Source organism: Acipenser ruthenus, chromosome 9, assembly GCF_902713425.1.
Source record: "Acipenser ruthenus chromosome 9, fAciRut3.2 maternal haplotype, whole genome shotgun sequence".
NCBI lineage: Eukaryota > Metazoa > Chordata > Actinopteri > Acipenseriformes > Acipenseridae > Acipenser > Acipenser ruthenus.
In genome coordinates this window covers 38,957,389-38,980,155 of record NC_081197.1, presented here as the reverse complement: position 1 = coordinate 38,980,155, position 22,767 = coordinate 38,957,389, and the positions used below count along the sequence as shown (strand labels likewise).

Sequence of the window (22,767 nt, the reverse complement as noted above, 5' to 3'; positions counted from 1 at the left end):
ATCATTTTAGATTTTATTAAACAAAAGGGGTCTTCTTATTGAGACTTTCATTTAAAGGTTTTTGTAACAGTATTTGATATTATAAACATGTCTAAACCCATCTCCTCTCCATTAACAAGCTTTTTAGCTTACCTTTCAGTTTGAGAAGCTCTTCTTTAAGCTCAGGCCCAGCGAGCGAGTGAATACTGTCAGAAATGGGGTTCTTATCAATCAGAGTTTCATTGCTTGTGTTGACTATGGCCGTGCAATTCAGGAGGGCTACATTCCCATTGCTGAAATAAATAAAGAGCGGATAAATGATTAAATAAATAAAAATGTAGTGAAGAATATAACATCCTGAGATCCAGATACTCGGATTTCAGTACAAGTATTTTTTCACTGGCTATAAACCAATGGTAGATTACACAACTAGCAAGTGTGTCAGTGCCACATGTCAGGAACATTCTCTGCCACGAATGCAAATACAAAACAATTCTGCATGTGCAATTACATGTAAGTGTGACTTGCAGCCCCTAACCAGTTTTTTTCATAATAGGATAATTCTTCTAAAACTGTGTGCAATGAGCCAGATGGACTCCATATACCCTTACCATTATTATTCCATTAATACGTTATGCTAAAGAAAGTCCTTGGCAAGTTCATCCACTTTTACTTGTGTGTAGTTACAAAACAAGCATTACATAAGCAAGACTTGAATATTGCAGACTGTTTAATTCTCCCAGATAATAATAAATATCTGATTAGTTGCCTGGTCAACTCAGAGGATTGCATTCCTTTAGTAGGACAGAAGTACAGCTGGTTATATGGCCTTAGTTTTAAAAAACATTTTTAATATATATATTTTTTTTAAATTTAGTCGTTGCCAATTTTTATTATTTTCTCCCAATTTGGAATGGCCAATTATTTTATTATGCTCAGCTCACCGCTACCACCCCTGCGCTGACTCGGGAGGGCGAAGACGAACACACGCTGTCCTCCGAAGCTTGTGCCGTCAGCCGACCGTTTCTTTACACACTGCGGACTCGCCGTGCAGCCACCCAAGAGCTACAGCGTCGGAGGACAACGCAGCTCTCGGGCAGCTTACAGGCAAGCCCGCAGGCGCCCGGCCAGACTACAGGGGTCGCTGGTGCGCGGTGAGCTGAGAACACCCTGGCCGACCTAACCCTCCCTCCCCCCGGGCGACGCTCGGCCAATTGAGCGCCGCCCCCTGGGAGCTCCCGTCCTCGGTCGGCAAAGGAATAGCCTGGACTCGAACTTGCGACGTCCAGACTATAGAGCGCATCCTGCACTCTATGCGAGTGGTTTTACTGGATGCGCCACTCGGGAGCCCCTTTAAAAAACATTTTTAAAGGCAACTACTGAACAAGTTGTCAGGTGCCATTATGTGACAAAGAACGTGTGGGGGGAAAAGCTGTGGGAAAGACTGCGGATTTAAGTTTGAACCAATGGACAGCAAGTGGACTTGCTGGTAAATTGCTTCGTAAAAACAATCTAAAATACTACAGCAGCAAACATGTACATATTTACTTTTAGTAAAAAGAATCTTTATGTCTGCAACATTAATAATTCTAATATGCTGGTAAGACTAACATTAAAGGCTCATGTTTTAAAATCCAAACAATTATGCAAATTTTGCACTGAAACACAAGTGAAGTGAATCTGGCCAAAAACAAGTATGCTGAAATTAGATGCAGGGATGGAAAAAAGTATTTCAGTTTCACCCATTTCAGGTTTTACTACAAGCTTGATTAGCCTCCGTGTATAGGTAACAAGCTCAGGAGTGTCTTCTTAAACTCATAGTAAAACCAGAAAACTACTATGCAACGGCAGTCTTATTTCTATCCCCGAAATGGGACCTAAACAGACTTCTAGCTTAAAAACATGAATACACCAGGGGAAAAGCATTTCCTCAATAGAATTGAAATGGTTTCTCCTCCCTCTATAAACTTACAACAGAACCACTTTTTTATTGATGTGTTCCCTGTATGGGAATGGAGAGCCGGTGTCCCTGTCTTTATAGAGCTGCTGGTTGGTTTTGCTGGAGTCCGGCTCATCCCCCTGCTGAGGCTGGTCCCAGCTGGGTAATGTCTGAACATCGATGAACTGCGAGCGAGCTCCCAGAGGATCCATGGGGATTCAAGCACACAGGGAATCTTCCTCTGATCCTTATGGGTCTGCAGCTTTAGGAGTCTTGTGGACAAACAAAAGAACACAATATTAACAACAACCACAAAATATGTAACTGGAAATAAGACATTATATAAAAATGTGTGACTCTGTGTGTATTTTCAATAGATTATTGTTACAATATTGACCATGCACATTCAGGCAAATGGTTAAAAAAGCTACAGCCTTCATTAGAGGAACTTGAAATTATGCAGAAGTAGATGGCCATGTTCATTTTGGTATTACACGTGGTTAAGATATCTGTTTGCAGGACAAGCTTTTAGATATGGGTGCACTTCCTTTGTCAAGACACCTATAGTCCCTTTAACTCCTTCCTACTGTGTCTATCATTAACCAACCAGATGCTTACCCTTTAGACTGACATGCTTTGAGCCTGTAACATGCTTTGACCCCCAGACTATGCTGATGTGAAATTACCTAGGAATTGAAAAAAGTAACAGACTTCCTCAGAACAAGGCATCGAAACTAACATCTTAATGGGTCAATTGTAACGAACAAAAAGATGTGGATGAGCCAGTAGTTAGTACCTCAGGACTAGACTAAACCAGTGTGCTATTTATCACCAATTGCAACGAACCAAGAACTTCCAGACAGCCCCCAGGTGTGGATTAAAAATGTTCCTAATTGCAACGAACTCCAGATGATGATTGCTGCCCCCTAGATGTGCCCGATGTACGGTATTAAATTAAACCACCAAGCGCTTTAGACGAAGTAGACGAGTTACCGTACTAACTATTTAAAATGAGATACCTCAAGGACATGTTTTCTGAACATTTAGCAGAGTTTTCAATTTTTAATAAGGCATTATTCCGTTAATTTGATAGGTGTAAAGATGTTAGGCGACTATGGTTAGTTTTATCAGTTGCATCTTCTCGTTGTGTAAATGTTGCTCTTGCTTCCTCATTTTGTAGTAATTTATTTTTTTAAATGTGCTCTCAGATAATTCCAGCATTTCTCTCTCGAACGCAGGAAGAGCTTGCTGACGTACAGCACGCCCCATGCGTCTTGGATCGTCCTCCACCCACCTCACCTCTGGACTACATCTGCCCTCTCCCTCTCCCTCTCCCACTCCACCTCGTCTACCCTGTCCTCCTCAGCTCCCAAGCCTAATGGTCCCTCTTCTGAACCTGAAAATTGGATTGCCTGCTCAAGAGAAGCGTCACTACCAACATGTGATACATATGTAATCTGGTCACTGTTTGATTGTGACCGTACTGCACTGTTTTGTTTATTATGGACCTGTATAAATGGTTTGACTTTCAATAAAGGCTTCATTGGTATTATGCCTGCAAAGCCTCTTACTGAAAAGTATAGTTCTTGGTTCTGAAGATGTGTGAGGCCGTTTCCCTTCTTGTACAGATGATAACACTGTCTCAGTGGATGAGCAGCAGACAGAGGGAAGGTTTCCACCAGGGACCAGGGACACGAGGGAATTGCACTCCACAGCCTCGCCTCCTCCCTGCTCCTGAATCATCTACAGTAAAGTGTAGACAAATCTATAGAGAACTCAACCTAAATATTTTACAAAAACTATGCCAATATGTAATCATTTAGTGATGATTATTGCGCTTTCTAAACAGTTGAAATTATCATCACATGCTGTTTAGAGGGTGCACTAAGCATCAGCAAATGCAAGGTCATTTGTATAATATTTGGGTTGTGCTCTTAATTATTATTTTGATAACCTGCCAGCACGCTTAATCTTCCACTATTCTGTACTGTTTAGTATAGAATAAATGTACAATTATAATACATGTAGATATGAGAGGAGTTGAAAAATATTTGGAATGATTGAATTGGAATTGTCAGAGTATTTCCTCTTCTCTCTCTGCACCTGTAAAGAATTACCTGTTTATTTAACACTACTATTTGCATTTAGCCAATATGCTGACTGAACTGGCATTCCTGGGACCGATTCTTGTGCATCAACCCCAATGCTATCACTATCAATAGCTCCTTCTATTGAGGCAAACAAATTGGGCATAAACGATATAATTAGGCTGTATATCATGAGACATTGTCGAGTAATTCTGTGCACGACCTCCAGCCATGACTTCTTGGGTATGAATACAACAAATATTATACCTTTATATACTTGGGTGACTCGATTTCATATCTCATTACATTTACAGAGTTGATAAATTCTTACTCCGATTTATGGGCTTTACTTATTATGTGGATAAATAAGTTTTGTATATACCACGCAAAACGATTAGGCTAATTAAAATGTATTATCTTCATGTTTTACATATGTTTTTTTGTATTGTTACTTTTATTTATTTACTCTTTGCATAAAAAATGCAAATACTTAATCACATAAATCCTTTGAACAATAACAAACTGGAATCAATTTGTTTGTGACACACCCTCCACTTGAAGTTTGTTTGTTGCAATTGGAACTAACTTAATCCGCAGCTGGAGCCTTAATTATTTAATTGACCTCCAAAAGGGTCTGGTTGGAACAAAGTCCTGCAATGGAATGAATTGGAAGTGCCAAAGGTTGCCGACTCCTGGTAGATAATTCCGAAATATAGCCTATATTAGAAGGCACAAATCAGAATCATTGGCTCTAGATTCTGAAGAACTTGTTAATTGATTTCCATTACAAGTTTCATCACAACGGGATGTGTTCTCTAAATATATAATGCCTGCCTTCCACTACCCATCTAAATCAGCTGATACTAATGGTGATGCAGTATCTTAACCAGACAATCTAAACACCACAAGACTTTATTTAGCTAATCTGACTGGAATTAGGTTAGATAATGTCTGAGCTTGGAGTTATGGGCCTTGCATTATGAAAGCACAACTGGTACCCTTGTTGATCAGCAATAACAGCTGCGTTCCAGGCAAATGAAACTGAACATGCGCCTTATTTTCCACATATGAACCAGTTTAAAAAATAATAAATAAAAAATATAGCTCCTCAGGGCTCCCGAGTGGCGCATCCGGTAAAGGCGCTCCATGTGGAGTGCAGGATGCTCTCTATAGCCTTGACGTTGCTAGTTCGAGTCCAGGCTATTCCACAGCCGACCGTGGACGGGTGCTCCCAGGGGGTGGCGCACAATTGGCCGAGCGTCGCCCGGGGGGAGGGAGGGTTAGGTCGGCCAGGGTGTCCTCGGCTCACCGCGCACCAGCAACCCCTGTAGTCTGGCCGGGCGCCTGCGGGCTTGCCTGTAAGCTGCCCGAGAGATGCGTTGTCCTCAGACGCTGTAGCTCTTCGGTGGCTGCATGGTGAGTTTGCAGTGTAAAAAAAAAAGCGGTCGGCTGACGGCACACACTTCGGAGGACAGCGTGTGTTTGTCTTCGCCCTCCCGAGTCAGCGCAGGGGTGGTAGCAGTGAGCTGAGCTTAAAAAAAGAATAATTGGCAATTCCAAATTGGGTGAAAATAACAATAAAGAAAAAGAAGAAATAAATTCTTTAAATTTCTGAAATGTTTAAGAAATCTGCATTTGGACCTTAATGGAAAACAGGCGAGACCAATATTTTTAAAGAGGAATGGTTAAGTTATGAACAGATTCATCAGCTTTTGCAAATCAGACATAATCCATGCTGCCAGGAAGGTGAAGTCTTATTTACACCTACGTCGTTAGCGTATGTCGGTTGTTGTCTGTTGTGGAAGCGGTCTGAACAAATACAATTATTTAAAAACTAGTCCTAGCTGGCCTAAACATTTTACATTAAACACTAACATTGCATACAAATTGTAGCAAATGAGATGTATTACTAACAATAATAATAATAATAATAATAATAATCACAGTCACTTGGCATATGTAACTAAACGTTTCGTAATGATTTTTCCATCCAGCTGAAGAAGGACTTGTATTAGTCTGAAACTAATACAAGTATTAGTATTTTTTTGCTCAGCCCAACACTGATTTCAGGGTCAAAACAGCTGGCACACATGGCACACATGCCAATGTATGTATTATAGCACCAAGAGAACATTCAAAGAGGAGGTTAAATGTCAGAGATACAAATGGCAAAATCATAGATGAAGAAAAAATAAATAGCAAATATTAAATGATTACTTATCACAAGTTTTTACAAAGGAGGATATGGACAACATGCCCCACATGTCAACCTGTTCCTATCCAGTTTTAAATAACTTTAGCATAACTGAGGCAGAAGTGTTAAAGGGACTAGGAGCTCTTAAAATAAACAAATCCCCAGGGCTGGATGAGATCCTCCCAATAGTACTCAAAGAAATGAAAGAAGTTATTTACAAACCACTAACCAAGATCATGCAACAGTCTCTTGACACAGGGGTTGTACCAGGGGTTGTACCGACAGACTGGAGAATTGCAAACGTAATACTGATCCACAAAAAGGTAGACAAAATCAAACCAGGTAACTACAGACCAATAAGCCTGACTTCTATTATATGTAAACTTATGGAATCTATAATAAGATCCAAAATGGAAAATTACCTATATGATAACAGTATCCTGGGAGACAGTCAGCATGGTTTTAGGAAAGGGAGATCATACTACATGGTTTATTTAGATTTCCAGAAAGCTGTTGACAAAGTCCTGCATAAAAGATTAATTCTCAAACTGAATGCAGTAGGGATTCAAGGAAATGCATGCACGTGGATTAGGGAGTGGTTAACATGTAGAAAACAGAAAGTACTGATTAGAGGAGAAACCTCAAAATGGAGCGAGGTAACCAGTGGTGTACCACAGGGATCAGTAGGTCCTCTGCTATTCCTAATCTACACTAATGGTTTAGATTCTGTTAAACTTGCAGACGACACAAAAATAGGAATGGCAAACATTGTTGCAGCAGCAAAGGTCACTCAAAATGATCTAGACAGCATTCAGAACTGGGCAGACACATGACAAATGACATTTAATAGAGACAAGTGTAAGGTACTGCACGCAGACAATAAAAATGTTTATTATAAATATCATATGGGAGACACTGAAATTGAAGAAGGAATCTATGAAAAAGACCTAGGAGTTTGTTGACTCAGAAATGTCTTCATCTAGACAATGTGGGGAAGCTATAAAAAAGGCCAACAAGATGCTCAGATATATTGTGAAAAGTGTTGAATTTAAATCAAGGGAACTAATGTTAAAACTTTACAATGCATTAGTAAGACCTCATCTAGGATATTGTGTTCAGTTCTGGTCACCTCGTTACAAAAAGGATATTGCTGCTCTAGAAAGAGTGCAAAGAAGAGCGACCAGAATTATCCTCGGTTTAAAAGGCATGTCGTATGCAGACAGGCTAAAATAACTGACTATTTAGTCTTGAACAAAGAAGACTACGCGGTGATCTGATTCAAGCATTCAAAATTGACAATGTCGACACAGGGGACTTTTGCGACCTGAAAAAAAGAAACAAGGACCAGGGGTCACAAATGGAGATTAGATAAAGGGGCATTCAGAACAGAAAATAAGAGGCACTTTTTTACACAGAGAATTGTGAGGGTCTGGAACCAACTCCCCAGTAATGTTGTTGAAGCTGACACCCTGGGATCCTTCAAGAAGTTGCTTGATGAGATTCTGGGATCAATAAGCTACTAACAATCAAACGATGAATGGCCTCCTCTCGTTTGTAAACTTACTTATGTTCTTATCGTTGAATAAGTAACAGTGTATTTAATGGGTTAAAGCACGTTGGGCTGCTAATTTCTCTGTGGATATTTAGAGGGGCAGACCCTAAACAATATTTATTTCTTTTTTTGCTCAGCCCAACACCTATTTCATGGTCGAAACAGCTGGTGAACATGGCACATATGCCGATTTTAAATTATGTTGGAACCTGTTGTTTTATTATCCTGAGACCAGTGTTAAATATATCATAGCTTTCACTATAACAAAAGAAATGTGCTTTTTTTCAGTATTATACCTCTTTTTTCCTCGTATGTGTTCTAAGGTATCTACCTATCTATGCCGTCGTCTTTTTTTTTCCTTATATTTAAATTTAAATGGAACTATTCCTTTCAGAGATGAGAGACAAGAAAACTATGTGTACATAGAGTACATTTAGAAGAGGAACACACCGTAAATGCTTTTTTGACATATGTGCCATGTTCACCAGCTGTTTTGACCCTGAAATCAGTGTTGGGCTGAGCAAGAAATGAATATTGTTTAGGATCTGCCCTCTAGAAATATCCACAGAGAAATTAGCAGTGCAGCGTTATTTAACGCCTTAATATAGAACCAATCATTCAGTTAAATTGGAGCAGATAAATGTCTGAATAAGAAACAGGCGAATATGAAGCCAACTTCAGCCGCGTACATTTTGCTTAATCATGACGTTTAGCCTGCAGTCACATACAGTATTTTTCAGTTAAATTGCGAAATGTCATGAGTTGGTGGATTAATGGGGAGCACTTTTAAATACCGACGGTATGCGGTCTGTACGGTTTTGGAAATTAACCTAGCTGTACACTGTACTTGGCATGACATTTTCGTTTTACAAAATAATTAAAACTTGGATGTAACAACAGGTGTCTGTTTTGAAAGCTTAGCTTTACACAACACACGTCGGAAAATAAACACATTAACATACTTACCTTGTTACTAAAGCGTGCTTCTTTTGTTGCTGTGGATTCCTCTCAACGCATTTCAGGTCTGCATGATCCCACAGCCAAAGACTCACACGTCTCTTAAATTGTACATTAAGTGGAAAAACTGAATTTTCAATCACTGGCTGCAATTACCCCGATGTGTTCCTGGTCAGCTGATATCCAACAAGCAATATCTTCATCGCTTCCTGGGGTACGTTGTAATTTAGGGTTCATCAGCATTCTACACACTGGATTTAAGACAACGAAGTATCGTGCAATAACATCAGAAACGTTAAGTACCATAGACATGACACATGGTTTAGTATTACTTTCAGTCATCTCAACACAGCAGGAATCAGTCCGCTGACATTATCGAGCTGTTCATCATTCATTTTTTTATAATTATGTTTTTCTTTAGCGCTTGATGTTTTATTTTTAATTGTAATTTTTCGTCAACCCCTAAAAATCCTCAACCCGAGGTCGCAGACCCAAGTAGTAGATGACCAAATATAATTTGGGTAATTGGGATGAAAAAAAGTGAAACAGACAATCATTTCTAAAAACGCACAGAATTTTATAAAATAATTTTATTGGATGGAGTTTTTCATTTAGCCAGTTTTTATTTTATTTTATTAGTTGTTAAATGATTTGGATAGGATTACGATAGACATTGTTCCTCTGGTGATGTCTGAGCGCGTCCACGTCTCGTGAACGCGTAGACGGAACTGTGTCTAGTTGTGGCTTTAGGTAAGTGTTTATAACTTTACATTGTGAAGTGATTGCACTTTGTATGGGTGTTTATGAACATTTTTCAGATTTAAGTATAATGTGTCTTATAAACAAAAATCTATAATTACGGTATAGTACATAATCAGATTCAGTTCAACACGGCAGTGGACATACTTGCTGTACACGTGGGTCCGTCTGTGGAAGCGTGTGGTGATTGAAACACTAGATCGTTTAGGATTCGTACGATAAAACATCATTATGAAGTTCACAGCATATTTTATTACACTCCCCTATTCACCGTAATGGTGTAAAGCTGCTGTGAAACAAGGTCGCTTCAGACTCCATGCATGAAAAACGTGAAGAAATGGAATAACATAACACCAGAACTCTTCTAGTGCAAAAAGACTGCCGAATTTAACATGTCGTCTTACGCAATGTAACACATCTTATTACACTGTTGCTAACAAAACGTAGCGTTAATGAATTGTGTAGCATCACATCGTTCTCTTAATAATACACGTTGCAATTAAAAACAGTCCTATCCCTATCAGCTGTGATGATTTCGATCCCTCCGGTAATGTGAATGACACAGTGCATTGAATTAAATATATAACGTACAGTATATTTTACTTCAGTTTCAATCTGAAATGTTTGAAATTGACTACATTTTTGGTACAATATGGTTGCATTTTTTTCTTGCAACTGTATTTAACGTAAGTTAAATTACTGATAATGCAGTTTTTATTACATCAAATGTGACTAACAGATATAATTTGTTTTCTATTAAACATATATATTTAAAAACATTTTAGACATCAGTAAGTCTAAAGCTGGACACCATTTTGTGATGGAAAGAACTATACTTTTTACACACCCTGTCCAAAAGTTTGCAAGATGCCTGCCTCCACTGTTTTAGCCCCTCCCTCTTGAACTAGAGAGTGGCTCTGTAACTAACATTAAAACTTTTAATGATGAACTAGTTTCACAGACCAGACAAGCACTTTATTACCTAAAGTGCTTGTCTGGTCTGTGAAATTCAAATTCAAGAGCTAATCTGGGTCTGTAAAACCAGCCTAGATGTTGTCACCCTCATTTCCTCAACTATGAAAGTGACAGTTGAAGCAAAATCAAAACTGGGGTGTTTTGGCCACTACTGCCTGGATTAAAAACAAATTTGATTAAATCTTTTTTTGTATAAGTTAGAGCTAAAATGTACAAACAAACCCATTTTTTTTTCCAACTTTTGACCTTGCTTTTCTCCTTGTATAGAAACAAGGAAAAGTGTATTTTATCTGAATGGCAGCATTTAGAATGATTGTGAGGTTGCCTGTCCCTCACCCAATGGGCCCCATTGACGGCATGCTTGTTGTCTGAATTAATAGCATCGGCAAGATAAATAATGTGACGCAGTTATGGTTTTGCAGTATTGAATAATCTGCACCATTTCTGTTTTATTTATTTATTTATTTATTTATTCATATTTTCAAAGCAGCTTTGTACCCAAGCTTCATGTTACATTAATCCGCCATGGGACTGACAAAGCAGTATTTGCGGTACGCCGCCAGCGCAGTTTTTGGTGTGATCGGCAGCCAGAAAGCCAACATTGCCTATGTAACCCTAAGAGGAGGAGAGAGGGGGCGGTATGTGGCAGTTGCAGCCTGCGAACATGTCTTTGTATGGGATATACGTAAAGGAGAGAAGGTAAGTTGGGCTATAAAGAAACAAACCGACCTGTCATGTCAATCTAGGAATGTGCATGTGCAAATATTATAATATAGTCTGTTACTAAAATAGTTCTGTGAAGTAATCTCTCTTTTATAATGGATATGTTGGATAGGAATGATGTCAAAGAAAGCCACGTCAAAGGGCGTTTCATCTAATGCCTTCACTGTTGTGATGAACATGCTGCTGAAAGCATTAGCTGAAGCATTTCTCTGCCTGACTTAGTTTCATTTAAGATTTCCTTCAGAATATATTTCTTTGTCTGAAATTACCAAATGGATGAATCACAAAATGTAACTCGTAAAAACAAGATAGTATACTAGGGCAGCTTTAAAAAAAGTCAGAAGGCAGGTGGAACACTTGGGTCTGATGGCTGTGTTTGCCTGTTCTTTCAGGTTCTAATTCTCCAAGGTAATAAGCAGGAGGTGACTTATTTGTGCCCTTCCCCGGATGGTATTCACATAGCTGTGGGTTATGAGGATGGATCGATCCGCATTTTCAGCCTCCTCAATGGTGAGAGCAACGTCACCTTCAATGGACATAAGGCAGAAGTCACTGTCATCAAATACGATCATCTCGGGGCACGACTGGTGTCGGGATCAAAGGTAAGGTTACTTGTTTTATGGATTTAACGTCTGTTGTGAGCAAATGTTCAGTTAAAAGGCAGCGCAGCAGTGTTTGTGATGTCATGGCTTAACAATGAACATGGTCTTTACAATAAAAATTAGATTCAAACATGGCTTGACGGGGGTGCCATATACCAACCAAACATGGTCTGGGCAACCAGGTAACTGATGACCCAATCCCATTGATGGATATAAAAAGTTCTTGGTTAACAAACATGGTGTTTAGTTGTTTAATCACACAGATACCTGGTAGAGCTGGCTTTTTTTTTTGTTCATAATTATGACTTCTGCATTTTAATTATTGGAACAGGGTTTTTTCCTTTGATTTCTATGTTGGAGAAATGGCAAGGTGAACTTAGTTTTTTGTTCTAGGATACAGATGTGATTGTGTGGGATGTGGTCAACGAGTGTGGCTTGTACCGACTCAAGGGGCACAAAGATGCCATCACACAGACTTTGTTCCTGAAGACCAAGAACCTCCTAGTAACAAGGTAAAGAACTTTTACTGTGATCAATGTCTTTATAATAGCTTCAGCACATGGAATCAGGTCTTCCTGGTTCCAAAGGCTAAAAAGAGTATGGTTTGGGTGACCTTGCCTGCAGATCAAGCTCAAGTTTATCCATTTGGACCTTTATTGGACTGATATCTGACAACTTCTGATTATTTTTGTCCCTTTTTATTTTTGTTAGCTCCAAAGACACTTTTGTTAAATGGTGGGATCTGGAGACGCAGCACTGTTTTAAGACTATGGTTGGACATTGCAGCGAGGTAAAGTCCGGACAAGCTGTACTTTTATTTTATCGGACTGTATTTTTAAATTGACCAGCAGAACAAGATAAATGCACGTAACCACCAAACATACTAAATTACTGCAAACTGTATATTAGCTTTACGTTCTTACAATTGCAAAACCTCTTGTTTCTTTCAACACTACATTTTGAAAAGCCCATTTAAAATGAACACATTTTGAAGTAAAAAAACAAAACACTCAAAAAACACTTGCCTCCTCCTACTATGTTTTGCACTGAACAGTTCTTTTGCAGCAGGAATCTACACCAATATTTTGCATATTGTATGTTAAAGTGACAAGCTGAACGTGTTTCCTGCAGGTGTGGGGATTGGTCCTGTTGAGTGATGAGAAGAGAATCATCTCTGGCTCAGCAGACAGTGAGCTCAGAGCCTGGGACATCAACTATCTACAGGAGGTAAAGACATTTATGTTCTAATGAATGTAGTATATATATATCTATCTCCTATCTGTCTATCTAAAAACAGGAATGGATCAAACTGCTATGCAATAGGAGTCTTATTTCCATCCCTGATTTTTAATATACAGGGTGATTAGAAAGTAAGCTTACCAGTCACCCTGTATATAAACTTTTTACTGATTTGCCAATGGTGTGCTTTCTGATACAGGGTAAAGAGATTGGGGAACCAGAAGAAAAGAAAACAAAAGGACTGCTGGGACACTCGGAGGAACCAGAGGGGGAAGTGGATGAGAACCCCGAGGAGGTAACATTGTTGTTTTAGCTGTGATCACACAGGCCCTTCTTTGTTTAATTTTAAGATTAACAAGAAGCAAAAAAAATAAAATAAATAATGTTCATATTGACCAAAGAAAAATTTTGCAGCTTGTTCAAATGTTCATTGGTAAAATGCTTTCCTTTCAGCGCATCTTGAGTTGTCAGAAAGCTGGGTCCATCCTACGCGAAGGAAGAAACAGAGTTGTTTCCATGGCAACAGATCTGAATTCTAAAATTTTAGCTTGTCATGTGAGTATTGTTTTTTTTTTTGTTTGTTTTTGCATCATCCCTATAGAAAAAACTCTTGCAAAACTTTTATGCATAGCTGCTAACCACTGAGGTGTTTCCAAGCGCAGAGCCTTCTCATAAGTGTGATTCTGTTGTGTATCTGTTGTAATTGCTCACTTGTGATTTCTGTCAACAGGGAACTGACAGTTTATTGGAGGTATTCCGTGTACTGTCAGATAATGAGATTAACAGAATAATGGAGAGGAAACTGAAGAAAGCAAAGAAAAAGGCAAAGTAAGATGTTGATAAAACCTAAAAGTATGCACCACGTGTGGTTAAAGAAGAATAAGAAGTAAATTGCATTCATATTTCACTACTTCACACACAGTAACTAAATTGTGGTTATAATGCAGCTAACTTAGTGTCATAAACAGTTTGATTGGACAGTGTTCAATAATCCACAATTGTGATTGCCGTTAAACACAAGTGTATTATTTCAATGCAGTTATTATCTTATTGAAAGCTTACAGTTAAGAGGAGTTGGCTACTTGCTGATTAATCCAGTTTTCAGGTAAATTGCTATTAATCATCTGGATAAGCATGATGGCATGGAAATCACTTTATTGAGAGTATCACAAGTATCACTTTCCCACAGATGACTTTTCCTTTCCCGAAGTTTCTCTCCCCAAAATGTTGTCACCTTCATGTACTATATATGTACTTCTGAGACCATAAGGTCCTCACTTCTATAGAGTGGGTACAAGCACACACACATAAGTACATCACGACTGACCTAAGACTGAAAAGCGCATATATATATATATATATATATATATATATATATATATATATATATATATATATATATATATATAATTTTAGACTGCAGGCTGGAGAAGATGAAGTGGAAGCTGTGGTGGACAGGTCTCTTCAGGACGAGATCCAGAGAATTTCCAGCATCAAAGCTTCTTCCAAGATCAGGTCAGTCTAAAATCAGAAGTGGGGAATTCCAGACTTCTTTCTAAGTTTCTTCTCCTTAATGTTTTACAAACAAACCACCAGGATTTGTTTGTTGCATGCAAAATTGCAAATGCAGGCATTGTTAACAGTATGTTTCATTATTGTAATGGCTGTGCCTGCTATTCTAGGTCGTTTGACAGTTTCCTGTCCCCGAACGGAGATCTTAAGGTGGCGTTACTGCTTCAGAATAACACAGTAGAAGTATTCGTCCTGAAAACAGCTGGCAAGACTTCTGAATGCACCAAGACTGCTCGCCTAACCATCGGTGGACACCGCACTGATGTCCGCACCTTGGCCTTTAGCTCAGATAACATTGCTGTGCTTTCTGCCTCAGCGGAGACCGTCAAAGTCTGGAACAGGTTTGTCTGCATGGCACTTTGTTTTTAATCTGCTAGGATTGGAAGATGTTCCTGTCAGCAGCAGGATCTGAACACAGGGGAGGTTGTTGAAGAGGGTGTCTGTTGGCTATTCTGTGGTTAAATATGTACAATAATAACACAGGGCAAAGTAAACTTCACATGTACACTGGATAATTTATTTATTTAATATGTGTTTATTATTTTATTATTATTTTTTTTTTTAGATCAACCTTGCAAGTTATCCGAACGATGGCTTGTGAATATGCGCTCTGCTCACTTTTTGTTCCCGGAGACAGACAGATCATAATAGGAACTAAGGTAATGGCGTTTTCCAGACTATTTCAATTAAATGGGTTCTAAGATAGTACATTTTATAACACAGCTTGGAAAAATAACAACCTCTGATTGGTTCAACAGCATCACATGACCGTGTGTGTGTGTGTGTGTGTGTGTGTGTGTGTGTGTGTGTATATATATATATATATATAGATATATAGATATATATATAGATATATAGATATATAGATAGATAGATAGATAGATAGCGTATACTATGGCTTGCATACTACACTGAATAAATCACTGCGCACCACTACATTCTAAATTCCATGACATACTGCTATTTTATTTGTTATTGGTTACAAAACCACAGCCATAAATGAGTGTCATTTCACCTGTTTCCCTTTAATATATTTGGGGATGAAACTTCACATAACTGGTACAACACCAACTTTCTCAGTGAAGACAGCAGACCATCTGAAAAAAATAAATAAACAAATAAAATAAGTGCACCAGCAAGAGTAGACACATAACAGTAGATGAGGAACAGCTAAATGAAATTGAAGAAAACAAAGATTGAAAAAAAACACGCATGGGCTGGTTAATGTACTAAAAATATGGACATTCATTTTATGGAAATAAGTCCAAAAAATCTCAAGAACATTAAGGGAATTTTATGCCACTGCAAGTTCAACTGGGGACCAGTATTCAGACTCCAGTTTTATAACGCTGAGCTGGACTAAATAGATATTTTAACAGTAGAAGTTTTAACATCTCTGCTGACAGCGAGTTTAAAACCAGCAATAACATATTCCTGTCAGTCATGAAAAACGTTAGAAAGACGAGGCCAGACACCACCCCCCTGAATTACCGGCCTGGATTTGAAGTGTCTGCGGGAAACTAAGGCACTGTCCCCTGACACCGCGCTTGAATTGGTGCATAAAGTCTGGTTCGATCAGCAACTTAATCTTGCACGACTTGGATGTGAGGGTGTCCAACAACTAACAAAAACATCTGTCGAGATCCAAAAGGATGAAAACAGACTTGAATATGTGTGCCTCGCATATAACGAGGACACAAACTCACCTCAAAATCCAGCTTCAGCACAGCTGCTCCTGCCTTTCTCAGTGTCATTTGAAACTCCGGCCATCAGCTTGTGATTAATCCTCTAGTTTCTAGATGTCACTTTCGATGCAGAAATTCATAATAAACGGACATGTGCAATTTATTTTTAATAAGTGAACAATACATGAAATTAAATTAAATTACATTTGGGACTATATTACGTTGCGGATATATGCATAATAAGAGTTTCTGGTTTTGTCTTAATATAAAATGTGTTTTAATTATTTTTTTTCCCCACAAATGACAGGTAGCTAGCTGTGTTATAAGCGGTATAAACCACTTCGAGCCATTCGGTTCTGATGATATATATACCACTTCTAGGGCTGACCCCTCAGGCATTATCACCACCCCAGGCGTAGTATATATCATGGCCTGTCGTGGTTTATACCTTGCATAAATGTCAATGCCTTTTGATGAATTTCTTCAGTGTTTGTATGTATTGATGAATGCAGACATTTTTAAAGTATAGTTTTTTAAAAGCATAGAATATTCTTGCCAATTTTTGTTGTTGGCATTTTCTTCATTGTACAGAGCTGATGTCAGTCCAAGAACGTACCTGTGATTTGATGTCCCCTTTGCCTCGCTGCTCTTTTTCACCCTACAGAATGGAAAGCTGCAGATTTTTGAGTTGTCCTCTGGAATTCTGTTGGAGACTGTAGACGCCCATGAAGGAGCACTGTGGTCAATTTCTCTTTCTCCAGACCAGGTATGTTTTGCTTTTTGTTTCCCTCACATTGTCTTTTCGCAGTTTTGTAGAAAATACCATCTCCATTCCAGATGTACTGCGTCTATGAAGTGTGTTGTCAGGGTTAGACTTTCCTCTGCGTGCTTGCATTAGATTAGCAGAAAGTCACTTGGACGTGGAGTTCATAAGAATGTAGTCTGTTGAGTAGCCTGTGACATAAATAAAACATCGGACCAAGAGTGTACCTAAATGTTCATTTTTATATAGTGCGTTAACCACGAGCAACATTGTCCAATATTTTCCACTTACTCTTAATAGGAAATTAATTAAGAAAATACACCTTCATGTATGCTTTGATATAGTTTAATGGGGCATAGGACGCAAGTAAAAGGAAAATATGAAACCGGTAATTGCAGAAAGTGTGATCATAACATATTAAATAAGTGATGCCTTATCATTATAACACATTGAAAATCGGGCACAATGTTCTTTGTATTGGGTTAAGCTTGTTTCTTAATTTTGACAAACAAGAAGCATAAAAGACACAAATACTTAGAAATATAGTTCTAAACATATTGTAAGTAAGTTGATACACAGTAATGCAATAGAATAGGTGAACTTTTATTTTATTTTATTTTATTTTTTTTTAGAGAGGGATTGTGTCCGGAGGCGCAGACAAGATGGTCAAATTCTGGGATTTTGAACTTGTTAAGGATGAGAACTCTGTCCAAAACAGGTGAGAAAGCAAGAATATTTACTGGGGAAAGTGATTTTCAGGTTATGTTTTAATTTATGTAAACAATATCAACGGTAGGGTTTTTGATAGATTTATTTTCTTGCATGGACCAAAGATGTCATTCTTCGATTATAGTATCTGGATGTTCTCCACATGACTGCTGACTCACCTGTGCTTTTTCTTAGCAAAAGACTGACCGTGAATCATAAGCGCACCCTGCAGCTGGACGAGGATGTCCTGTGTGTTCGCTACAGTCCTAATCAGAGACTGCTGGCTGTGTCCCTGCTGGACTGCACTGTCAAGCTGTTCTATACCGACACACTTAAGGTAGGGGCTTCCTTAAATAAATAATATGTAAAAGATATGTTTGTATCTTTCTGTATTTTTTATCAAATCAAGCGCATTTAAAAAACAAAAAAATAATGAAAAAAAATGTGTGTTTCTCTTTCAGTTTTTCCTTTCTCTCTACGGACACAAACTGCCAGTGCTGTGCTTGGATATATCCCACGTGAGTGTTAAGATTTGATTGTAATAAATAGAAGGGCAGTGTTTTTTTTGTTGTCTGGTGCCTGCTTGTGGAATTACTTACCTGTATTAAATGTGTTTGTGTTCCTGTCTCTCTAGGATAGTGCATTGATAGCCACCGGTTCAGCAGATAGAAATGTGAAGATTTGGGGTCTGGATTTTGGAGACTGTCACAGGTCACTTTTTGCTCATGATGACAGGTAAGGCCATGTGGTTAAAGTCAAAATTCTAATATTTTTCAGCCTAAAATGGGTTTATTCTTGCAAATTCTACAAGTTAATGGTAGACTAAATGGATAATCCTTTTCTTGATGTGCTTGTATCTAAATGTTCATAGCATATTCATATTTGTAACTGTGCTGCTTTGTAAAATAAAAGTTGATGCCTATATAAAATGTGACATTATTTTATAAATTGACTTGGCATCCGTGCTCTCTTTCAGTGTCATGTTCCTGCAGTTTGTGCAGAAAACTCATCTCTTTTTCACTGCTGGAAAAGACAAGAAAATAAAACAGTGGGATGCTGACAAGTTTGAGCACATCCAGACTCTAGAGGTGAGAACAAGGAAAGAGTAAACCACATACTGGAGTAAAAAGGGAGTTGCACAGTTGTAAAAGGGGTATTTAACATTATTGGGATTATAGGTTAAATATATCCTGCTGTGGTCTTGTGTTTAGGGTCACCATCGAGAAGTGTGGTGCCTGGCTGTGAGTCCCAGTGGAGATCACATTGTGTCATCATCACATGATAAATCGCTCCGGCTGTGGGAGAGAACAAGAGAGCCAATCATTCTAGAAGAGGAAAAGGAAATGGTAAAATGGCATTTAAGTATAACGTCACATTTTACTGTTGTAAATTCATTATATTTTTGCTATTGACATTACGTCTTGTGACACAGAGAATAGTATTCCAACCTTTTAACCTCTCCCACCCCCTTCACTGTTAACAGGACGAATAAAACAAACTATGTCGCTACTGACCTGCAAATAGTACCTGCTTCAAGGCTATACTGCTTGGTTTAGATGAAACTATAAGCATTTGTTAAGACATGATCTGAATGTGCAGTAAGTCAGGGCAATACTGACGTGTAATATGTTCTTTGTTAACAATTAGATTTCTTTTCTTTTTTAATGTAAATAGCAAAGAGAGGCAGAATTTGAAGAAAGTGTGGGCAAAGGGGATGAACCAGTGGTAAGAGTTTTTGTTTCTGATTTTATGTAAGCATACGCATCTGCAGAAATTCTACACACTGCTGATAGATGTTTGTTGCTTTAGGTTCCTGGGGAGACCACAGGGGAGGCCAGCCTGGCTGGGAAGAAGACAATTGAAACCATTAAAGCTGTAAGTAAACTTAAAGGGTTAGAACAACGTCTACTCTGTCAGATAGATTGTTAGCCACACTACATATATGGCCTATTGAGACTGGCAATGGCACGTGGCAACATGTTTAATTCTTAATTTAAGTCACATTTAATTAATGCACTTTTGATTTATGTCTTAATACATCCATTTGTGTAAGTCTTTAGAGTTCGTGACATGCATCATTGTTTGTGCAGGCTGAACGAATTATGGAGGCCTTGGAATTATACAGGGAGGAAAGCAAGAAGTTGGAAGAACACAAAACTGCTTGTGAAATAGCAGGGAAACAGGTAAAATAAAGGATATCTACGTTACTTTTAGGTATGTTTCAAGCCTTTATCGAACCTTTGTCAAAGTGCTTACGGCAATGTGACTCATACTTAGTTATTAAAAAGATAAATTCTGTACAATCTTTTTTTTTTTAATGAAGAAATCTTCAAGTGAAAAGAAAAAAAAAACTTGCATGCACTTTCATATAATACGTAGGTCTTGAGTTTTGAAAGAAGCAAGTTACAACATGTATTTTCATTTTTAAAATCACATCTGGTACATGACTAGGTTTCGGAGCCTGGACTTGTCCCTGTCCTCTCAACGCTTTTGTTTCTTCAGCAGAAATGTCAAGTTAAATCTCAATTGAAGCTCAGTTTTAGACTGTAAAGTTCAAGCAATATTCTAATACCACTACGTGGGTGGGTAAATAAAGTTACATCTTGATATGTTCTTTTTAACAGTTACCTCCTCCTACAATGAGTACAATCCTGATTGCCTTTGGAAACATCTCTGTAAGTAAATGCTGTATTACAGTAGCATCATTGTATATAATTCCTAAGTGGGAATTCTATTAATGTTTATTGGTGCATTTTGCATTTGAAAGTTATGCATTTCAATACTTGGGCACCACTATCTTGAGAACCTTTAACCATCTGTGACGAAACTTTTAGGTTTAGATTTTGAGACTATTAGAATCTGGGTACATAAGGAGGCGTTTATCTATCTGTCTTGATGTTTATCTATATGTACATACAGTACATATCTCATATTTGTTTTTAAACATATCTAGAGAACCACATACAGTATTCAGTTGTGATTTATTCATGTATCAGAATCTGGGGATATATGGAAGTGCCTGTATGTAAACATGGATGTGTAACATCTACACAGTGGATGTAGGCAAAAGTCTGTTTCTAAAGTGGGAATTTCTAATTTTGCCATTTCTTTTTGCATTTTTATTTTCAGCCCTCTCGATATGTACTGGCTGTTATCAGAAAAGTAAAATCCAGGTAGGCTGTGCGCATGCAGATCTTACAACAGAGTAATTAAGACCATAGAGTTTTTATTGTAGCACCTTCAGCCCTTAACCCAAGTTAAATAACACAGCCTTTTTAATGCAGTCTGCCTATGTTTCGTGCAATAACAATTGCAAACTGAAACGGCTTGTATAACACCCACCAAGCACTCAGCCCTGTTTATTGGCATGCCTCTTGACAGTATGTTTGTTTAGTTTGTGATAATTTCACACAGCTGCAGTGCACTTACAGTATAGTGACTGTCTTTTTGTGTTTGTTTATGTTCCCAGTGAATTAGAAGAGTCTCTTCTAGTCTTGCCTTTCTCTTACGTTCCTGACCTCCTCACTCTCTTCAACGAATACATCCAGAATGGGCTGGAAGTTGAGCTGATCTGTCGGTGCCTCTTTTTCCTACTCAGGTACAACTTAATGTTTCCAACTATCTTCAAGGTAAAAGACAAGCGTTCTAGTGAGGGGGCGGGGAACTAGGACCCGGGAAGTATCTGGCCATGTATTCTATAACCTGTCATTGAATTTCTGAAGCTGTGTGAGCAAGATCTTATCTACCAAGATAAACCTGGTTCTTGTACATATTTACCAGGTGATGTATAAAGTCAGTTGTCCATTGTGGTGAATGCCATTTCCTCTGGTGTATAGTATTTCCACAACAGAATTGCAATGAGGTTGGAGGCAGCAAAATACTAGGACTAATGATTTGTCTAATGGAGGGTGATGGAGCTCCAGCCTGGCCACACAGACCATTTCCTAAGTAGGTCTCACATAGGATAACATTTAAAACATCGGAATGCAGTAGTTTCACAGGTATGCATGAAATTTATGGATGGCATCTTACAATTAAGTTAGAAAACTGAACACAGGGAAGAGTGATTTATAAATCACCTGTATATCTGATTTAGAAAAACAGTGACAGTGCCTACTGAACAATCTGGGTTATCCTTCCATGTCTTCTATTAAAATACACCATCAAACCTGTTCTGACATTTATATCCAGAGTAACACTGTACCTAATATTGACTTTCATGTTTTCTCAGGATCCACTTTGGACAGATCACCAGCAATCAAATGCTACTGACAGTGATGGACAGTCTCAGGACAAATACAATTTCTAGAGTAAAGAAAATTAGGGTGAGTACCTGTTTTAAAATTCAAACATGTTACGAATATGTGTTGCATTAAGATTTACTACATTAACTTTCTTTTTTTTTTTCTTGCCCTAAAATCTTGCATTCATGTCTTGTAATTCTTAGTTGTTTTTCCTCAAACTCTACTCGCTTTATTTCTAATCTATAGTCCTATTCAAACTGAATGGCAAAAATAAGTGTACCAGATTGAGATTGTAGAGTCTATTCAATTGATCTAACCAGTGGCTGATCTTAATACCACCACTATTCAAATAAATAACATGTCCTCTGAAGTTTTGTATGTTGTTCCTGTGTGGTGTTGTTTTTTTTTTTTTTTTTTTAATGGTTTAGTGTTTTCGGCGTTAAGATTCAATACTGTTTAGATTAATTGAATACACCCCAATCTCTCATGAGGATATTCCAGGGCAAATGTTAATACCCGTAAATGCAGTACGAGTAGTTTGAAGTATTTTAGGGTTGAGCAGTGTTATTTCCAGCTGCTGTTTGACTTCTCTATGTTTATTCTTCCAGGATGTTCTTGGATTCAATATGGCAGGCCTGCAGTTTTTACAGCGTGAGATTGAAAGTAAAGAAGACGTGACCTTCTTTGCTGATGCCACAGACCGGTTTGAGAACAAGAAAAGGAAAAGAAAGAAAAGGGAGAGAGCCATTCTTGCAATTGCCTAAAGTTGTTTTTTTTTTTTTTTTTTAA

The 22,767-nt window shown here is 38.2% G+C and overlaps 2 protein-coding genes across 5 annotated transcripts in view; one reads left to right on the top strand and one right to left on the bottom strand.

Moving 5' to 3' along the window:
- gdap2 (ganglioside induced differentiation associated protein 2) overlaps nt 1-8,857 on the bottom strand; it is a 25,143-nt gene extending 16,286 nt beyond the window's left edge. For both annotated transcript variants that reach the window (XM_059029961.1, XM_034009728.3), the window contains exons 1-3: nt 8,718-8,857; nt 1,952-2,190; nt 133-272 (exon numbers count right to left, since the gene is read on the bottom strand). In XM_059029961.1, the coding sequence (XP_058885944.1) occupies nt 133-272; nt 1,952-2,130 (319 nt within the window). In that variant the 5' untranslated portion in view covers nt 2,131-2,190; nt 8,718-8,857. The remainder of the gene's footprint in view (nt 1-132; nt 273-1,951; nt 2,191-8,717) is intronic.
- Nucleotides 8,847-22,767, top strand: LOC117405216 (WD repeat-containing protein 3-like). 3 transcript variants are annotated; one of them, XM_059029960.1, is made up of 27 exons: nt 8,847-8,922; nt 10,933-11,141; nt 11,558-11,767; nt 12,161-12,279; nt 12,479-12,557; nt 12,899-12,994; nt 13,206-13,301; nt 13,460-13,561; nt 13,737-13,834; nt 14,423-14,521; nt 14,689-14,919; nt 15,144-15,237; nt 16,928-17,029; nt 17,659-17,744; nt 17,930-18,071; nt 18,196-18,252; nt 18,369-18,469; nt 18,711-18,822; nt 18,946-19,080; nt 19,409-19,459; nt 19,544-19,609; nt 19,825-19,917; nt 20,359-20,409; nt 20,864-20,907; nt 21,204-21,332; nt 21,966-22,059; nt 22,587-22,767. In XM_059029960.1, the coding sequence occupies exons 2-27, from the start codon at nt 10,968-10,970 to the stop codon at nt 22,740-22,742; spliced, it is 2,817 nt and encodes a 938-aa protein (XP_058885943.1). In that variant the 5' UTR covers nt 8,847-8,922; nt 10,933-10,967; the 3' UTR covers nt 22,743-22,767. The 3 variants fall into 3 exon arrangements, with proteins under 3 accessions (XP_058885943.1, XP_033863982.2, XP_033863981.2); XM_034008091.3 differs by lacking the exon at nt 8,847-8,922 and adding an exon at nt 9,024-9,458 and having other exon boundaries at nt 10,930-11,141; XM_034008090.3 differs by lacking the exon at nt 8,847-8,922 and adding an exon at nt 9,025-9,458.